This window comes from Seriola aureovittata, chromosome 13, assembly GCF_021018895.1.
Source record: "Seriola aureovittata isolate HTS-2021-v1 ecotype China chromosome 13, ASM2101889v1, whole genome shotgun sequence".
Classification (NCBI taxonomy): Eukaryota; Metazoa; Chordata; class Actinopteri; order Carangiformes; family Carangidae; genus Seriola; species Seriola aureovittata.
The window spans coordinates 3091601-3112414 of record NC_079376.1 but is presented as its reverse complement, the minus strand read 5'-3'; the positions used below and the strand labels follow the sequence as shown (position 1 = coordinate 3112414).

The following is a 20814-nucleotide window of genomic DNA, read 5'->3' as shown; positions in this document are numbered from 1 at the left end:
AAACTCAGCTTAGCGTAGCTTAGCTTAGCACTAAGACTGGGAGGAAATTCCACTAACTCTCTAACACTTCATATTTTAAGTGTTACAACAACCATTCGTCATTTCAAGGGAGGTTACGTGCCTGACTATTTCTTGGCCGGTGATAGAGGTGAAAGCAAAACTCCTGAAAGTAAGTGCGACCAGCCAAGAAATAGTCAGGCACAGGACTCTCCTTTTTACAGTTTGGTTTATGAACAGATTAAACAAATAAGATAATAAGATAAACTTTTAGAGGTGCTGGACCTAGCCTAGCTAGCTGTTTCCCCCCCATTGCCAGTCTTCGTGCTAAGCTAAGCTAACCGCAGTACCTTCATAGTTACCATAGAGACATTAGAGCGGCATCGATCTTCTCATCTCACGTTCAGCAAGAAAGCAAATATGCAAATATTTCCCCAAATGTGAAAATGTTCCTTTAAAATTTTTCTTTATTCCACAGGGGAGATTTGGTTCGCAGACAGAAGTTAAAAATGAAAAATCAACATATCATTACCCATGCCAGGAAAAGTCAAAGTGCCAGAGAGGCAGACCCAAGCAGCTACAGTACATCATTACCTGTGTAGATTAAACGAGCTAATTGTTGTGGGGATAAATGAATCCCAGGTTCTTTAACTTTTAAATAGTTTTTTTACTTTGCGTACCCAACCCCACGAGTGCAGGGATATTTTGTATAATTAAAATTGTATTATTTATCTGCCTCGAGAGAGAGAGATTGTGTACATGACGTCCCTCTTCTACATCAGAGTTTCACATAGTTTCAGAGGACACTCAGTTCAAATTTGACATTTTAAAGAAAGACACTCTTTTCTTTCTAAAGGACATTTAACAGGAAGTGGTTGTGAAGCTGCTTGTGTTTGTGCCATTCTTCCCCCAGTCTGTCGCTCTGTGATTTTAGCAGTCAAGTCAGGGAGATACCCGCAAGACATGTCGTTGATCTTTGGTTATATGATGAATATGTAAACATATTGGCTTAATGCTTAAGAAAATCCTCACTGAAGTCTGGTAGTGTTGCAGCCCCCCCCACACACACACACATGTACACACACCTTACCCGCCGTACCCCTCCCTTCCTTCAGCATGAGCCCACAATGTCTCCGTAACCTTCAGAGTACCCCCCCCCCCAACCCGCTCCATATCTCGCCTCGTCGCCGTGTGCCATCTGAATGCTGCACGCATCCACAGGGCCGCGTGACAAACACTCTGAAACGTTCGTACTCTAAATTCTCCCTCTGTGCGTTTGTAGTGGGGCTCTTCACCAGATTAAGTTTAATTCCAAAATGAGATATCCACCATTTAAAAAAAAAAAAAAAAAAAAATGCCGCTCCCTGCCGTTGCAAAGCGATTGCCTGGGAGCAAAACTCACCATGGATTATCACTGAATGTATTAGAAAAGTCAAGACCTTTGCTGATGAAAAGAGTGTGTACTGCATATAATCGCTGCCTGTTAACATTTCTTCTGCCTAATGAACATGCTAGGAATGAAGCCCTTACATTTCCCTGATAACACTTTTCATCGCCTGAAGGGAATCTCTTTCTACCCTCCGGTTGAACCACAGGGTCGCCCAGGTTTGTGTTTGAGTGTCTTTGACAGCTGTGGCCCTATTAGAAGAGAGGTTTCTCTTTCCCAACATAAATAGTCTGAATACTCTGTTCACTGTTAAACAGAAGATAATCAGACTGAGAGAAGTATGGCCTCTCTCTCTCTCTCTCTCTCTCTCTCTCTGAGGGTGTCGCTGCTTCGTGTGATTTAAATGTTCAAATCAGTCACAGCAACAGGTTGAAGAATGTGCACACACTGTGTTTTTAGGTTAACTGGAAAACAAGGTTGTCGTAGAGCGTAGAGCTGGACATCAACAACAGTTTATTTACTGCTGAAAAGATCGATTAGCAACCATTTTGATTAATCATTTAACAAAGAAAGATTCCCTGGTGGCAGCCTCTGAAACACGAGGATGTGCTGTGCAGAGCGAGCACCTCAGCAAGACTTCCCCTCGGCTTCACCTTGGGAGATTCTTACAAGTATTTTCACTGTGTTTAGACTATGTTTACATTTAGTTTAGACTACATCTGTAGACTAAACACTTATTGTTGTAAAGATGTTCCCACTGAAGTTCAGATGATGGAATTGATTGTATTTTTTTTTTTTTTTTTTTTAAATTATTATTTCTTGAAGAAGCCACAGGAAAAAAGAAAGAAAGAAAAAATACTCTGGGGAATTTTGTTTGACTAACTTTCTCCATCAGATCCACAACATCTACAGCCAAAATATCCTGTTGTCATTATTGCATTCCTCCACGGACGACAGCCATATCAAGCTCGACTGGTAGCATTTCCTCCAGTAGCGCTGGAAACCATTCGTTTCTATGGAAATGGAGCAAACTGAAGACGTCACCTTGGGCTGTGGGAACTTCCCATGAACATTTACAGTATTTATATATCGAGAAGATAGTTTACATATCAGTCACTAATGAAAATAATCATTAACATTCCACGGCCACCGGTAATATTTATGTCTCATCTGCATCACCTTGCATCAGGCACCAAAACCGCGACCTGCCTCATTGCCGCCGTCTAACAGCGTGGGATTTTCATCACACCGCGTTCAAACCTGCAGCACTTGTTTGTGAGGCAGTTTATGTGAAGTTGGCACTCAATCAGAGGGATTTAAAATGTAATGGTTTATCACCACCATTACATACGGCCGACGTTACACAGCCACAGCCCCAAAAAAAAATATTTCCTAAGCATGTGTGGAATTTTAATGAGGAATATCGCTGCTGTGTTTTTAAGGCTAAATTAAATTCAGGAAAACTAAATTCAAATCAGTCAGCGATTTGAAGGATGAAGCTGCCAATATTTTATTTCTATTTTTCATTGTCAATAGATACCAACAATGTGATTGTGTCTCTCAAGGCTTCCCCTGCTCTGTTTGTGCCTCTCAGTCCCAAGCCCATTAGTTTCCTACTGGAGACCTCCATCTTGAAAAATAAACAGCACACAAATGCAGACTTTCATTTCATTTTCACAGGAAAAACGTTACATCGTTTCCTAAAACAGCTGGACACTGTAGATTTTAGCAAATAGGAGTAAATAGTGCATTTTTTTTGGGGGGGGGGATTATTTTCAGCTGCGGATTAATACACTTTTGGTGCGGTAGTGAGTATTTACGACAGCAGGACTGTGTATGTGGGATTGACTTTGAATAAACTACACTGTGTGTTTGTTGGTTGTAATGAAGGAACATGTCTCCCAGTGCAGCTGTGTGACTCATCGGTGTGTTTGTAATAGTTTTTGGACAATAGCGGAGCTCTGTGGCTCAGAGGGAATAACATATCAGGCTTTGGATACACAGACAGCACTTGGTAACAAGATCAATTCAAATTTTGGGGTTTTTGGAATTTATTGACAGGAAAGAAAAAATATCACCAGACGTACACCTTAACAAAAACAAAGTGTCGTAGGCGTGACACACCCTGCACTGTTTATTATCAGTATGGCTGCATTCATGTCGTCGTTAGTTATTGTTGTTTCTGCGACTGGCCAATGGGGGGCAGATACTTTCATGAGCGACTGACTGAATTAATGATATTAAATTCTACATTCATGAGGGGCCTTTGCATTTTAAAGCACAGGTTTTTCCCCACTCAAACAGCAGCGCTAAATGACTAACAAAGGTCTGATCATGTCTCGTATTTGTATTTATAACCATCTCTCATACCAACAATTACTGTGTGAAAAGAATAGCAAATAATGGGTATCTCATTTCAAAATGAAAATCGCTCCCTGCAGGGCCTGTTACTGTTGCCCAGATTCACCTCAGTGATTACTGTCTTTCTCTGTTTTGCTCTCTCCCGCAGAGGCGCCTCCCTCTGGGATGTCCAAGAATGGATACTTCTTTCAAGAAATGGGTGAGTCTGAGTCACCGCCAGGACGCATGAAATGCACTGTACACTTAATTTTCAACATTAGCCGGATTTCCACGACGCGAAACAAAGCAAACAACGATAAATAATCCACGCGCTGGAGACGCAGTGTGAACAACAAAACAAACAAAAAAACCCGCAGTCCTCTCATCGTGATGGAAGAGGGAGGTAGAGGAATTTTTCTTTATTTGAACGCTGCCAGTAATGTTGCGTCGTACAGTAGATCCATAGTGAAAGATGCGACTTAAAGATTAGAGCTGCAGCACAGACACAGACGACTCTCCCAGCTCTCACACCCCACTGCATTTGGATATAAATAATGAACTTTGCTCCGGCTGTTATGATAACGGCAGTTTCATTACCTCCAAGCCAAGGAGAAGCACCCAATTAGTATGTGCAGCACAAGCAGTCAGGACAGAATATGCTTGCATTGGTTCTCCCCGTCTCTCTCCCAGCCAATTATCCCCCTCCTGCAACACACCAATTCACTCAGCAGACTCACAGACGCCCCCCCACCCCCCCACAACTGAACATGACCGTCTTTATTAGGCAACCTTTTATCAGGGTATAAATGCAATTACATTATTGTGGGTAAGTAAGCATTATCAACCATTGTGATCTTAGAGGTTCATTAGCGAACGTTGGTCTGGAAGCCGGATGGTCCTCGAACGCAACTTGGCGACCAACGGCTGCGAGGAGCGAGGTGACGCGGGAAATAATGTTTGTAGTACGCTGCTGTACCTGAGCCGTCCGTGTCTTTATGTTCCTAGTTCCAATAGAAAACAAGATAAACCACGATAAAAACATACAACGTGTGCAGAATAGGAATTTCAAAAATCTTCAGACACACAAAGTTGTTGTAAAATATTGCGGTATGTGTTTGATGGGAACAGGGAGGCCTTGAGTTTTCTTTGATTTTGTCATATCGCGTTTTGAGGCGACATTACAGGTTGTTTTATAGGTAAATTTGTGGATTTTAGGAACTGATTCAGGCTGAAAAGCTTAGAGTCGGAGAGCTACGCAGATTCTGACAGATTCATCATCGTCTTGTGATCTGGTCTAAATGTTAGCCACACTCATTAAACATAAGGAATTTCCCACATGAAATAGTAACTCTGCTGTTGTCCTTGAAGCTTAATGTCTCACTTCATGAATGTGTAATCATTTTTATTAATGGATGTGGTGTGTAGATCACGTGAGGGTGTTATCATCATTTTAAACATGGAGCCTTTTTGGAACTTACATAACCTTCATGTTAATGGCTGGAGAGGATTTGATTACTCATGAAGATCCACTAATGTCCCGTTTTCAAGCTTTGAAACCAGTTAAAATTCGTGCTGAAACAATTTGATTTATTGAGCAACACAAATAAATTATAGCAAATAAGTTTTTGATGAAAATGAATCGTCTCTCTGTTTCCAGTGTTTTCTGATTTTTAGGAAAGCAATCCAATCAATTTGGACAATCTACCAAATGTTTTATCAGTTAACCTATAAAATGGTAGACTATTAAATAATAATAATAAATATTGTGAAATTACCAATAAACCAACATCTAAAAATATTCACGGTCAAATAATGCAAAGAAAAGCAGTAAATCCTCTTAATTGAGAAGTTGATATTAAATGAAATGAATTGATATCGGAACAGGTGCTGATCTATATCTTTGTTATCTGAAGACTCTGTACTCAGCAGATTAAACCGTCTATGAAAACTCTGGTCTGTTGCAGCCCTGGCTGAGGGCAGATGCACACCTTCGAGTAATTCTCTGAAGACAAAGCATCAAAGTGAAAACCTCTCTAATGTTGAGGTGCGGCTGTTTGCAACACCGTGGTGTTTCCTCATGCGGCTGCTGCCGAACGCTGCACGATTTGAAGGAACATGTCAGTCGTTCAGTGTTTTCACTTGTTGCTTCTACACGTTGCGTTGCGCGCTTGTATCCGCTGATCAGTCCCTGAGGCGGCGCTCGGCCTCACGCGCAGCTCGTCTGAATTCAAATGACGCAGGATTGATTCCATTTATTGTTCAAATCACGTTGTGAGAAGAGTCAGCCCTAATTCTGAATGATGAGTTTCGAGTTTAATTTAAAATTCCATACGAGATGACGATTGATGATTGAGTAAATAATAGAATAATCGCAGCACAAAAACAAGTAATGAACATTTCATAACTTTTCAAAAAAATCGATAGCGTTTGTGTTTTTGATAGTGGATTTTGTTCCTGCTGCTCGGCAGCCGCTGCTCTCTCCCCAAGGTGATTTGAAAGTCAGAGCCCAGCCGGTGAGTCTGAGGCACAGAGGGATGCAGGCGAGGTGACGACACAGAGAGGTTCAAATAATGTCAAGTGCTGAGGGATGATCCTGATGCAAGACAAACTGAATGAACTGAAATTCGGGCCTCCTCGTGGATAAGGTCAGCCGATAAAGAGCACGAGCATGAGATATTGTTCTCGTCGCATCAAGCCGATCGCTGGATGATATTTGGGAGCTCACTAGTTACTGTGGGATTGGATTTAAGGGGCTGCTGTGTCAGGGAGGGAGGACGGGATGAGTCATACAAACAGGCTGCAGGCTGGGTCCTGTGATACCGTCTACCGTTCAAAATCCTGACCATTAACACACCAAGAAAAACCTGCATCCACCTGCTGATTCATGACACACTCGTCCTCTGTCTAAAACAACCACTGACCAACTTAATGTCTCCAGTTTTCTTTAATAATTTTGACATTTAAAAAGAAAACATTCTTTATGCCGCGGTGCTGACGACAGCCGCGGACTGTCCGTCTGTACATCCGTCCCATTCTTTAAAATGCGATATCTCAGGAGCGCCTTGACAGAATTCCTTCAAATTTGGTGCAAACGTCCACTGGGGCTCGATTCGATTTTTATGGTCAGAGGTCAAAGGTCATGGTCACTGTGATCTCACAAAACACTTTTTCTTTGGCCATAACTCAACAATTAATTCTCTAATTGTGACAAGAGTTAACACAAAGGTCTAATAGGATAAAATGATGAAGTGATGACATTTTATATCCAAAAAGGTCAAAGGTCGACTTCACTGTGACATCATAATGTTCTGCGAAAACACTTTTCCGGCCATTAGTCAACGCTGTAACCCAGGAAGGGGAGATTTTGAGCATATTTCACATTTGGTCAGTCACTAAACTGGAGACACTGATCTTGGTGACCTTGAAACTGAAGTGCTGACTGAAGACGTGCATGAGGCCCATATTTAAAGCATTGTCTGCTGTCATGGTCACGAATACTAATACTAGTTTATTTTGAAAGGACCATTGCTCATTGATCAACATAAGAAAAACTGTGAACGATTTTGCTTAAAAGTCAAATTTTAGTCATTGTACCTGCTGCAAATAGAATGAACTTAAATATCTTTTCCAGTTAATATCATAAATGACAAAATTGAGGAAATACTCGGTAGAATATTCGATAATGAAAATAATTAGTTGCAAATACACACAACACAGCCTGTTCTGCTCGTATCTGAAGGTAAAGATTTTCGTACAGCCTCAGCAGACTGTATCATCCTGAACATAACTTTCTTGTGAAATGACATGAAAAGGAAAGCTGGAGTGAAATCTGAGTGCAAGGCATGGTGATTGTAGTTTCTACAATCTGATAATAAGTGATTCTTCTGAATGTTCAGTAAGTACCTGTTGAATTTTGGGACTTGCCAGCTGAGGATAATAATAACAAAAGTTAGTTTGCCGCCCTGCCTGGCAGCCAGTGAGGTCCAGGAGGTGACCCTGTGCTGTTGTGTCCCCAGAGCAGCGGGAGGCGGAGCAGGAGGAGGGCAGCGAGGGCCGAGAGGAGGGACAGGACTCGCCGATCGCCTGCGGAGATGACATCCACCTCTATGACAACCAGATCAGCCCTGGGCCAGGTCAGTACACAGAGAGAGAGAGAGAGAGAGAGATGGAGAGGGCACCGGGGTTTTAGTGTGTGTGTGGTGGGGATTGGGGATTGGGGGGTCGGGGGTGGGGGGGGTGGATGGAGACGGAGACAGGAAGGAGAAACAGATAGCAAAGGGATCGAAAGAGAGGAGAGGCGGCAGAAACGGTGTGAGAAGGCGAAAGATAAAGGCAGGAAGGAGAGGAGAAAGGGATTTGCTCGCAAGGAAGAAATTAAAGGTCAGAACATTTTATGCAAACTTTTTTATTTATTTATTTTTCTGCCTTCCAAATGTAAATGCTCAAATGTAAAGCACCTGAAATCTTGGTCGTGTTGAAACAGAGACAACATGAGCAACAACTAAAGATTAACTTATCACTGCGGTATTTGAAGTGGTGTGTTCAAGGTCGTTCGTAGTGACGAACCCCACAGAGGATTATCAGCCGACCTGAACCTCATGAAAAACATCACTCTATGTTTGACAGACAATAGTGCGTCAGTGTAGGATCACAATATTTATAGCAATGAGCCACTGAATTGTGCATCTCTCTGCAGCATCTAACACCACCTCATTATAAGTGGGAATGTGTGTCACTACCGGCTTTTCCTAGATATAAAAAACATTTTAAAGAATTGGCCGTTTGCCTTTCTGAATATTCCTCTTCCAGTCAATAATCCCCTCTGCTGTGTGATCAATATCACCAGTTCAATCTTTTTGTTCCTTGCACTTCAGCCTTTTTGGAGATGTTTTATACCAGAACGTGGGGCTTCTTCAAAGGGGAGTGTGCGTGTCATCAATCACGGCAGATCTCCGCAGCTTCGTTCAAGAAGGAAGCAACAGAAAAAAAAAACCCTCAGAACTACTTTAAACTAATTTTCTGCGGAGGTCTGCCGGGGTCTGAGTCCATCCAGAGCCTGATGGCAGGTGTTGACTTGACAGACAGCTCCTCAGCTCCAGGTGCAGATGATTTTGACCCCATCACCAGAAACCCCACGGGTCAACAGGTTACCATCGCCATGGCAACAGCCACAGGTGCACCACGGGCAGAGAAAGAAAAGAGAGAGAGAGAGAGAGAGATGCCCGTTCCCTTTGAATGTGACAGGTGACCACGTCACTTGGTCTGATTCTCCATACATAGTAACACTTAAGGCATCTGACAAGAGACGCGGAGCGGTGCAAGCTGGGAACAAGTTAGAGGAGGGAAACAATGGCGGAAACAGTTTGGACAGACGCTAAGAATGTGTGAGTGTAAAATACCCAGAGTGGCATAATGTTAACTGTCACAGCAGAACAGATTATATCCAGTGCTCATTACCATAAATATTGATCTCAGTGCCACTGATAAGGACACATTCCCCCATTTCTTTACAACATTATTTGTGCTGCACCACTTTTTCATTTTGTTTCAATTTTTTTATACCAGTGTGACAGATGGGTGATGTTTAGACCTCCGGGCCAGGATGTGGAACCGTATCATTAGACTCCAAAATGTAAGAGCTTCCAACTTGAAATGAAATCAGCGGCTCCATCAGCATCTTCACTCTTAAGACAGATTTACTGCAACACTAGATGGATGCACAAGACGTTCATTATACATTCATAGAGCAACAACTGTGGCTAGGAGAGAGTTTGCTAATTCGTGCTAATTCACAAAATAACAATAAATTTGTCTAGTTTTACGGAAATGCAAAGCCAAATAAATCTTCATCTTCAACACGCTCCGTGCTCTCGCCTCTGTGTCTGCAAACTCCACCAACACCACATACATGGGGGAGGAAATACAAGGCAGCGAACTGACCAATCAGTGTTGCTGTGGTCTCCCTGGTGAGGTCCCTTAGATGAAGCTATATGTAGATAAAGCACAGGGTTCCCATGTGTCCTTAAATCCTTTAAAGTTTGTAAATTTGAGAAAAAGAAAAATCAAGGCTTTGAAAGTTTTTGAAAACACACATAAATTCACCTGGGTCATGAAAGTGCAATATATAAATAGTAATAGTATATATAGTAAATAGGCTTCCTGCTGCTGTCCGCATGTCAGTAGAAGTAGACCACACAGTCTGTAACAACACAACCGAGAAGTGTTCACACATCCAGCCTCTCTTTAATGATTATCTCTGAGCTTCTGTAAAGCTGCTAGCTCTCATTATAAAAATTCTTAGCGTTGTTGCAACAGTAATTAACTTTGATCCGTATCTCGAACTATGGCGCGTTGAGTCCTTGAATTTGAGGGAACTGGGCCTGGAAAGGCCTTGAAAAGTCCTTGAATTGAGGTTGAAAAGAGGTTGTGGGAACTCTGAAAGCAGGAGGTTCTTTATTTTTTAAATGTGTATATACAGTATAATGCATACTTTTAAAGTTTGCTGCTTTTTTTTTCAGTTTCAGTTGAACGGTTTTTGTATTGAAAATATTCTGAAGTGTTTTGTCTCATGTTTTGTATCATATTCACTGAAAGCATGAATGTTTGTGAGAATAACATTGTGTTATGTTTCAGTGATGGAAATATTAACGACACAATCCTGTTATTTTTCACCTTGTAGGAGCCGGTACAATAAAAATACTTTCACATTATTAAAAATGTTGATTTCACAGAATTACAGTATTTAAAATCAAATCAAATTGAGAAAGAAAAAACTCAACTTTAATGTTTAATTGTGTATTGTCCTAATACACCCCAGAATATTGACAATGTGACATAACTTCTCTCAGCAGATACATTTATATAATCTCAGCGTATAAAACCGTTCACGCCTTATCACAAGCCATCGATTCACACCCCTGGCTTTAGTGGGAGATGAACCCCTAAACCTGTCAGTGTTTGTTCCACGTTCCTCTCCCTCTATACAGCTGTAATATGTTGAATTATCGCTGCTGTCATCAGGCAAAATTCTCGCCCGCAGGTGCAGAGTGTTTGTCATGCCCAACAGTGTCTATTCCCAGATTTTCAGTGCATTATTCATTGACAGCACAGCTGAATGTTGATGAGTGTGTTTTGTTTTGTCTCTCCAGCCCCCCCCAGCCCCCCCCCACCACCCGAAGTCTAGTTGTCACATGCATTTGATCCCAGTGTCATTAGCTGTTTGCGTGCCAGTTTCTGCTTTTAATTTATGTCACAAATTATTATGTTATCCTATTATTCCACATCAGCAGGCCACTGTTGAATATGTCCACCATATCAAATCAATGTAAGACTCTGAACAGGACTTTTAATCACATCCTGTCTGGCTAAATAAGCAGTGGTTTGGAAAACCAAATAGCTCAGTGATTACATCAGAGCCAGACACAGCAGCTCCTACCTAAATCTAATTTGAAAAACATCTGTCTGTTATAATTAATTCATTTCTTCCTCTGTATTTAACAGTGGCTTCTTTCATGAGAAATGAAGTCACGCTTCGGATGCTTTATAATTCTGGTGTCTTGCCAGCCTGGTTCCTGGGACAGTATTCAATCTTGACCTTTATGATATTGTGCCTGTTGGATATTTAACTGCATCATACTAAAGATACATTTTGTAGTGGCTTCCAACAGCCGAGTTATTTAAAGAGCATTTTTGATTTTATGTCCCAAATACGAGCTCCGCCTCCAAAGTAGAGCTGCAGTTGTCTTCTTTTTACCACAGTGCCATCAACATCCAGACGAAAATGAGGATTCATCTTCGAAACACTCAATTCTTCTTCCTTATGTGCCGATCTGAGTTCATAGAGATAGAAAAATATATTCTATACTTTCTACGGAGACAACTATATAAACGTTTTTTTGAATTTTTAGTCATTAAACTTAAGCTTTTCAGTTTCCCCTCATACAAATTGTGTACGCATAAAGATGTACTATATATATATATATATATGAAAAACAAAAAAACAAAACCTTCATCTCCATCTTAGAAATGAGCCAAGCAGAAGCACATTTTAATGATAGAGTGACTTATGGCGGCAAAACATGGGACAACACAAGGTTCGTCTTCTCTGTCAGAATAAAGGAAAAATATATGACTGACTCGAGCGAGATGAGAGAGAAAATGTGAAATGTAACATCAGCGGTAAATGATCCATTCACCCTAAAACACTTCAAAACAACTATTGGCAATGTACCATGCATTCTCTAGGTTCATTTTCTTTTCTTTTTTTCCCCCTGTTTTTAGTTCAGCTAAAATGCTCAATAGGACAAAGTTTGTGTGTGTTGAATGTCAAGTTTGAACCATGTAGAAAATTATGATTTTTTTTTTTTTTTACTGACTTTTAACAATAATTTAGGAGGAAATCAATTATGAACAGGAAAACATGCCAGAACCAAAATGCATGCGAGAAAATGCCACATACATGAGTTAGATTCACCTTCAGCTGCCTGTTGGGGGTTTATTAGTGTCATCAAAGCAAAGTGACGATGAGACGACAAGAAAATCAAGAAAATAATTCCACGTAAAATATCTGTTTTATAGTGAAATACCTCGACAACTACTGGATGGTTGGCCATGAAATTTGGTACAAGTATCCATGGTGGAGGAAGTTCAAAGTGATATTTCTCAACATCAACTTGTTAGACTGGCACGAAGTCTTGTCCTGAAGTTCATGGTTTCCAGGTGATGGACCCTCAAGAGTTTCATGTTCTCTAGCGCCGCCGTGAGGTTTTCATTTGTGGTTTTAAGTGAGATGTCAGGACAAATATTGGATAAACTGCCATGAGATGTGGTTCACACATTCATGTTCCCCTCAGGATGAATTCTAATAATTGTGGTGATCACATAACTTTTCATTTATTGCTGTAGTAAGTACAAATTTTGATCCTCCAATACCTTGGTTTATGACCAAATAGCTATAAAATTGACATTCCCATCAGCCTCAGCTGTAGTTTGTATTGGTAACTGAAAAATGTCAGCAAACAAAAAAGCTGAGCAGGGTAAACATTACTCCTGCTAAACACCAGCTGTGAACATTAGCAGTGTCCCAGTTCAGCAGCCGGATCCTTGGAGGACGTCGTACACGGCGAAGGTCGAACCGAAATGGGACGGTTTAGCCTATGGTGGATTTCCGCTGTACGTCACCAGCTGTGTCCGCCCGTCCCGCTGCGTCACAAAGCTTGAATCTCGGGACAGATTGGGCTGCAAAGGATCCATCCACCGGAGCCTTCGTCGCCCAGGAAAAGGAGGCCACAAAAGGGGCCGCATGACCGGTTGTGACGCAACCGGTCATGCGGCCCCTGAATTGGGAGACAACTCATGTCGTTGTGAGCATATTAGCATGTTGACTTTAGCATTGAGTACAAAGCACTGGTGTTCCTACGTACGACCTCACAGAGCTGCTGCAGATGTAGAATCGTACTGGTTTCACTCGTGTGCTCAGGGTTGGTCTATAAGTGGCATCTTGCAAAAATCAAACAAAGTGATTGATGGCAGTTATTCAAGTGAGTGTTGACGATTACAAATTGAAGAGCTCTGTGAAAATGCTGTCAGCTGATAATACAAGGATGTTGTTTGTTTGTCTTCCACTGTTTTTTTTTTTTTTTTTATCGTTTTGACATGATCTTATCAATTCTTCCTTCTTCAGAGAACTTTGTCATAAAGCTGTCAAACACTCTCCATAAATAGAATTGATTTCATGATTATATTTCTGCCAGTGCTGGGCTCACTCCCATTTCAGTTCAATCAATTTGGCTGAATACTGAAGTGGTAAAGTCGTTAGGAAGACAGCCGTCCCTCACACTGGAAACATGAGGATTTAGGCTTCGACCGAGGTCATTACTCGACCTTGAAAACCCTGAGTGGAGTTTGTTTTATGAATGCACATAGAGAATGGACTGACCAATACATTTCCTTTACTTCATCATTTACCGTGAAAAGATTTCAATATTTAAGGATGAGAAATCTGCAGTAAATGAAATACAACTTATCATGGAGACGGCGTCGGTGTTGCTCCTACGCTTTAGGACATCAAATTGTATTTTCATACAAAAATACTTTCTTGGGTCGATAATAGCCTGGAAGTTAGAGCTGCCTGAGAAGCCGCCTTCTAAAATATTCATACAGTTGCAAGGACATTTGTTCGCCAAGGTCACAGGTTTTCACCAGGGCTTGTGATAGTGCCTCTGAATTTAAAAAGTTTTTCCATTTCTGCCGGAATATCGCAGGCAAAATTACAGGTAATTTTAAATGATATAGGCACTGCTTTTTAATGATTCTAAATTAATCAGAGGGACTGTCAAAATTCCTACTGTAAACAAAAGCTAAATACATTAGTTTTGCATGAAATTAGATAAAGTAACCACTTTACATCCACTTTATGCGCCTTTTCCCCCCCGAGCTCCGTGCTGCTCGGCTGTAATTGATGAAGAATGTTAATGAATGAGTACATTAAGTGTGAAATGCGTGTTTATATCACAGTGCGCTCATGTATAGGGCTCCATCAATTCGACTTACTCTCCTGTGATACCAATTCTGAAACCTCAACTCAGGATATAATTGAGGTTTAACACACTCTGCAGAGCTCAGGATATTTTAATGTAAAGTAACATGAGGCCAGGACTTCATGTAGCACGGGATAATGGAAACATAGAAGCTTATAATGACACGTAACTCTTTAATGATTTCACCCATAAAAGCAGTTTTTAAACCGACCACCATACTTCTCTTGTTAATCATGAGTCGTCCGTTAAAGGTGAAGGTGCATCTCTACCAAACATCAGGGTGTTTACAGTAAATATAGACATTTAACAAGCTGCAACAATTTCTTGTTCTATGTAAAAATGGAATATTTTACACATTCATTCTAATGTGGATTTATCACCTCCAGCCGATCGAGAAAAAACGACTTAACAGGGTCAGTATCGGCCCCGACACTGATCTGATTGGTGCATCCCTACTGGTTCATAGTGATTTTACCTAATGACATAACCTGAGTGCATCAAATGCGCAAGGCAGAGTTTTTGGAGGTGGCTGTGAAATGTATTTTGATACCACAGCTTCATATTTTTCCATATTTCCACACCTTCAAACCAATTATTTTTGATTTCAGACACATTTGAAATGCGTGCACTGTTTCAAACACACAGCCCGACCCCGAGGCAAGGACACTTGAGCCTGTTTGGATACAAGATCTCTCCTATGACTCGGTAATTTAGCCATCGTCAGTCACCGCCCTGCAACCCTTAATGACTAAAATAATACAACACTCCAATCTGGGATTACATAACACTTGTGGCCGACTGAATATAATCAACAGTTATAGTGCCACATTGATCAAACAAGGAACCGAGCAGGGGAACAAGCCTGTGTCACATTTGAACACTTCCTCTCTCTAATCCTAAACCCTGAAACTCTCCTGGATTACTTTAAGCCAGACGGTATATTGAGACGTACAGAGGCCATTAGGAAGAGGTGATCGTTGGGGACGAGGTAATCTTATATGAATATATGAATATCTCCTTACGGCTGCAGCCTGACAGCAATTAGAGCTGCAGCTCCCTCTCCCCTCTGGGAGCGGATCAGCCCAGCCGTGTGCTTTTTGATTGTGAGGCTTTGATGAACCAAATCCACTGCACACGACACGTGCCCCCTGCCATAGACTCATCATACAGAGGTAGGGGTTGGGGCCCTCTTTCTTCCTCCACTGCCTGCAGGGTTTTATGACGGCAAGGTGTTTGGTGTGGCGATGAAAGCCCCCACCGTCCCTTTTTCTGCAGACTCAAACATGTTCACTTGTGGCTGGATTATTGATATTATGATATCCTGGCGCTTTCCTGAGGCTTATTGGCTTGTTAAAGGAAGGGGGGGGGGGGTGCGTCGTTGCTTTTCCATTGCTGGAGGGTGGAGTTAAGCACTGATTGATTTCCAGACGGAGCCGACACAGTGCATCACGCGGAGCAGAGGAGGAAAGCCCATGGTAACCTAATAACGTCCTCCCCACAGTAAACTGCGATAACTGCGTTATGTAATGGTGGTGGCGGACTGTTTTATGAGAGTCAGCAGGGTACTGACAGCCTGCTAGTTATGGGTCCTGAAGTGTGTTGAAAACCTCAGTCCCTACGTTTGTCCCCATATTGTTTTCTAACATAAAAGGTTTTTCCTTGTTTTTTTTTCCTTTTTTTTCCTTGATACTGGGAGAATCCAGACATTTGTACTTTATCTGAACATTCGCCTCGGCTCCATAGACGTGTGTGTTAAAGCCTTATCAGCAGAGAACTTCCAATCCCTGTTCAATGAGAGCATTTAGAGACTTGCCTCTTGACATTTTCATCACTATTAGAAAAAGGGTCTCAGGCTTCTTTTCTTTACAGGCTGAGTGGATGTTACTTGTGATCTTTTTTTTTTTTTTTTTGCAGACCTTTCACCATCAGTAATGAATACCCTGTTGGTTAAAAATGCTTTGAAATGCAAATGCAGAACATTAAAATGACCATGTTACTACAGATTAGCATTAAAACGATAATGAATTTTAACTTGTAATATTCTGATTTTACAAAAGTAAATGCTGGTATATTGTTTGAAAACTGAGGTCATGAGCCGCTCTGCCTCGCTTCCTATCGTCCCTCTACTGTTGGCTCTTTGATAACGGCTTTAAATGTCCCCAAAAGTTTCACTCTTACCAGTAATAAAATGTTTGTAAATGTCATTTTTATAAATGGTTACCAGGCTGGCAGCCAGATGTCACCCCTTGGTTCCCAAAGGTGATGAATTGTTTGGCCCATTTTGGAATATTAAGAACTGAAGTGATAACTGTGCTGCATAATTAAACCCCATGTTTAATTTATGAAGGAGTTATACATTCTGGATCTAGAATGGTTTTGGTTTCTGTTACAGACCCACGAACACAGGTGAAAATAAGTGGCTCAGATCCACCAATAATACCAAATATCTGCAGCCGCTTCAGGCCGGATCCGGTCTGTAGTTTGTTGTTGTGATTATGAGAAAGAGTGTGTAGTGATCATTTTCACAAACAAATTACACATTTTGATGCAGACTTCGCTCAAATTCAAACTCACTTTTTGTTTGTGTTTTGCAGTCTGGGGGTGTTTTTTTTTTTTTTTGATGATGATGATGATAGATTATAGATTGACTTTTTCACACCATATGTTACTTGTTTTGTTGTTTCATTTGAACAACACAGAAGATTCTGCGCCATCTGTTCGGGATACATTATAGAAAGACGTGGGCAGCCCAATAGATCCAGCGACAACAGCTGTCACCTCTTGGTTATTAATGTCCAGGAGATTGAATGGCACCAATGATACATCTTAACTTCCCTGCTGTCTGTACATGTGAAAGCTTCTACTGTGCATCAGGACAACATACAATATATGACGATATTTCATCACAGTGCAAATACTTTCAAAGTGTAATTGTAACCTTTTTGTGTTGTTTTCCTCAGACACCGATGACTCTGGTTGTGTGTTACTGAACACGTCAAGAAGGGTAAGTGTTAATGTTCACTGATTTAAATGTAATGTAATATTACTAAAAAGAAAAAGGTGAATTTTGACTTGAGCTTCAGCACCGACTGCAGCTCAGTTAACTGCTCTGATTTAGTGACAAGATGTGAGTTATGCACCTAAAGTCTGGAAGAACAGCCTGTAAAAAGAAGCTGCAGAGCACCGAAAGTTTTAATCGTGGCAGTGGAACAAATAAATATTGTGCAAAACTTTGGAATCGACTTCATTTGAAACTTCTGCATATTTATGAGAGAAATAATTCTCAGCCTCAGCGAGTTGAACATTCAGCTGGTTGGCAGGGTGATGACTAAATTTATTAGAGATCTTCCCCAAAGTAGTTTAGCAATTGTGCACCAAATGGGTAGCGCCTCCTTAATATGTTTAAACTTAAAGTACGCCAGGGTACAGACAGCTTTTTGGATGACGTAATGATGATGAGGTGGAAAGAGCAGAGGAGATAATTTATAGTCTTCCTGACTGAACTCATGCAAAGCTTTTATCACATCTCTGGATGTTCTGATCAAGATAACTTCCAAGCTTTCTACTTATATTTTCCTGCACACTTTTAATAGCCCGTAGCTACAAAGCACACACTGAAGTACACTGGTGTTTGTAAAAATCAATACAACCTATGTGAGAAATGCTCGGCAGCTGAATAACTCAGCCGTCAGTGTGTATATCTTCTGTGAAACTGCTGTCCGCTGCCGTTTATGTTTCCATGCCTCTCTGCTGGTGACTGGCTCATACGTTTGGTTTTAGTGTTTCATCGAAGGCATTGACACATTTATGATGGATTATGCAACAGCTGGCTTTAACACACATCGCATTTCACATGATGAGGCGTTTTAAATCTGAAAATGTAAAATATACCTGGACCATGCTGACGTTGATTTCACACGTAGAAAATCCAAATTGCATCATTATTGTTTGCTGATCCAGTTTTTTGGCGTTTTAGGATGCTGAGAATTGCTCTCCAGCTGTGGAGATGTGTGTTTCTGTAAAACGTTGTGTGGTGGTTTCGTCTTTCTGATGGTCCCGTAAATTTAACATCCACCCTGAGGTTTTATGTGTTTACCATTTCTCATTTTCTACGTCATTCTTCTGCGATCTTAATTAATTTTTTTGAATGAGCACTTCGCCATTTCAGCCAGGCGTCTTCATTCGTGTGGCGTGGAGAGATCTGTGACCTGTCTGCATGTTTCCTTCCAAACAAACACAATAGCAGTTGATTTCATTGATTGTCACGTTACGTTCATTCAGAGAGGAGGGACTCAAAAATCACATCAAATCAAGCTTTATTTTCATACCGACCTGCCCTGAGACATATGCTTTACAACATATGTAACACAGTAGAGGACTGACATATCGATAGATCAAACAATAAAACAAAAGATAGACTAAAAGGTTTGTTACTGTGAGAATATTTGAATGTATTTCTAAGGTCGATCTGAATGGATTCACCAGGTGAATTCTTAGCTTAAAATTTATGACTTAAAGCCCCTAAAATCCTGTTGTCTGCTGGTCCAGAGGTAAGCTGCTTCCTGTAAGTCTTAGTCCTGGCCCAGAGACCAGAATACTGTCAGAGGAACATTTGGTATTAGCATATATCGGCGCTGAAGACGTACTTTAAATCAGCAAGTTGAGGGATTCGGTGCTTTAAAGTCTGCTCTCAGTGACAGGACTTTAAAACAGGTGTAATGTGTCCTCTGCCTCTGGACTCCAACCCTGCAGTTTTATCTCAGGCTTTCCAGGGTAAACGAGACAAGAGAGAATTACAGTAAACAGGCCTGCTGGCGATGGAGGGTTATACTGCGGGAATATCCTAAAATGATGTGGATCAAAAGACTCAGAAACTTCGAACCAACAACTAAATTGATGCAACGCTTCCCTCTCTGGGCATTTGCACCGATAACTACAAGTTCTGTCTCAGATCTCTGTTCACCTGCAATAAATTCTGTGAAATTGTGGACTGATCTGTGCAAGCGACCACTCTGCAGGGTAATTCCTTCAAAATTAAAATAACATCAACAGATTTCTGTGTGTTGCACTGGCGATGTTTCTCTACCTCCACTGTCGAGAGAGTTTACAGCAGCACCCAGAGGGCAGAGGTTTAAACTGGTGACCAGGGCTGTCAAGAGTCTGACTTCCTCAGATCAAGCCTGTCAGAGATTCAGTTTGTTGTGCCATGTTCTTGCCAACAGCTTGCCTGGTTCTCTCTTCTAATCTCCCCATTCTGTATTACAGTTCTGTTTGTTTGCTCTCTCCTTCTGTTTTTTATCATTCTCACATGCTCACATACAGAACTTCCCCCGCCAAGAATTTTGTTATGGCTCTTGTTTATTTGGATTGCTCTATATTTAGAATTAATTTTGATATGGTTTTGTTTCCGCAACAGCTGCGTCCTTTTTCATTTTCTATATTAACAGCTCAAGAAATCTCCCCACAATTGAACTCTGTCCCGATGCTCCGTCCTCCACGCACGAAGCACAAGACCACACATTTTGCACGGTGCCAAACGACTAGAAATAAGTCTCAATCAATGCCAAATGAGTTCAGTTTATTCTTAACCTTTTAATCGCCTGAGGTTAAAAAGACCCTCACACCGAAGGCTTGACAGGACAAACAAAACAAAAATCACAATTATTTATAGAGCTCCACACACAAATAGCTCCAAAGGCTCTAGACGTGGCCCCGCTGCTCGGTTCTTGTTCTATTTTAAAAAGAACAGCAGGGAATCCACTCAGCTTCAGAATTTCTGTCAATCACGCGATCAATTAAATGGAGGACCGGTGGATGTCTGAGCTCTTAATCGAGCTGTGTTCATCTCTCTGTCCATTCGTCTGTGATTCAGGTAATTCTCAGACACCAGCGGTCCCATTCTGATGAACTCTGGAGGGGTGAGGCGTGTTTGAAAAACTGCACTATTTGCCTCAGCGGGGGGGGGGTGGAAGGATACTTTAAGGTCAAAGCTCTAGGGCGCTCTCACCAGCTGTAGTGTAGACCCAATCAGACGTTTCCTGATATAAATGGCTCTTGCTCTTCACCCGTGGATCTTAAGATTCAGGCCCACTGGAGCTGCTGTGCTACATGAAGAAACTTAAAATCTTAATCTTGCATTGGTGGCTTTGTAGCCTGGTTTCAGACCTCCGAAAATCTGCAGCCACATCTCCAATTTATTCAATGATTCACATCGTTGCCCACTGACAGCCGTTTGAGCTGGTTGGATAAAGAGTTAACCGAACAGAGCTTCGTAGGCTCTGACTGGGAATGGCAGCGTGGGTAGCTTGTTAGCCACATAGCTGCATCCGTGACACACAGCCACAGAGTCGCAAACACGGTGACAAAGTAACAAGAACGGCAACATTTGGGAAATTATTTGGGGATAAAATCAGGCTTAATCTGTTCAGTGTCTGCAAATCTTTACAGAGATTACATTTCTTTGATTGTCCTATAAGAAATGTCAAGTTAAAGGCTCCTAAGAATTACACAGGTTAGCAAGTTTAGAAATACATAAACCATAGCAAACACACA

At 41.3% G+C, this 20814-nt stretch overlaps 1 protein-coding gene across 5 annotated transcripts in view; it reads left to right on the top strand.

Moving 5' to 3' along the window:
* The window catches only part of slc4a11 (solute carrier family 4 member 11), a 93421-nt gene that overhangs the window by 38051 nt on the left and 34556 nt on the right, over positions 1-20814 (top strand). For 3 of the 5 annotated variants that reach the window (XM_056393327.1, XM_056393329.1, XM_056393328.1), the window contains exons 2-4: positions 3894-3944; positions 7741-7857; positions 17223-17266. In XM_056393327.1, the coding sequence (XP_056249302.1) occupies positions 3894-3944; positions 7741-7857; positions 17223-17266 (212 nt within the window). The remainder of the gene's footprint in view (positions 1-3893; positions 3945-7740; positions 7858-17222; positions 17267-20814) is intronic. The other 2 variants (XM_056393331.1, XM_056393330.1) reach the window with 1 other exon arrangement.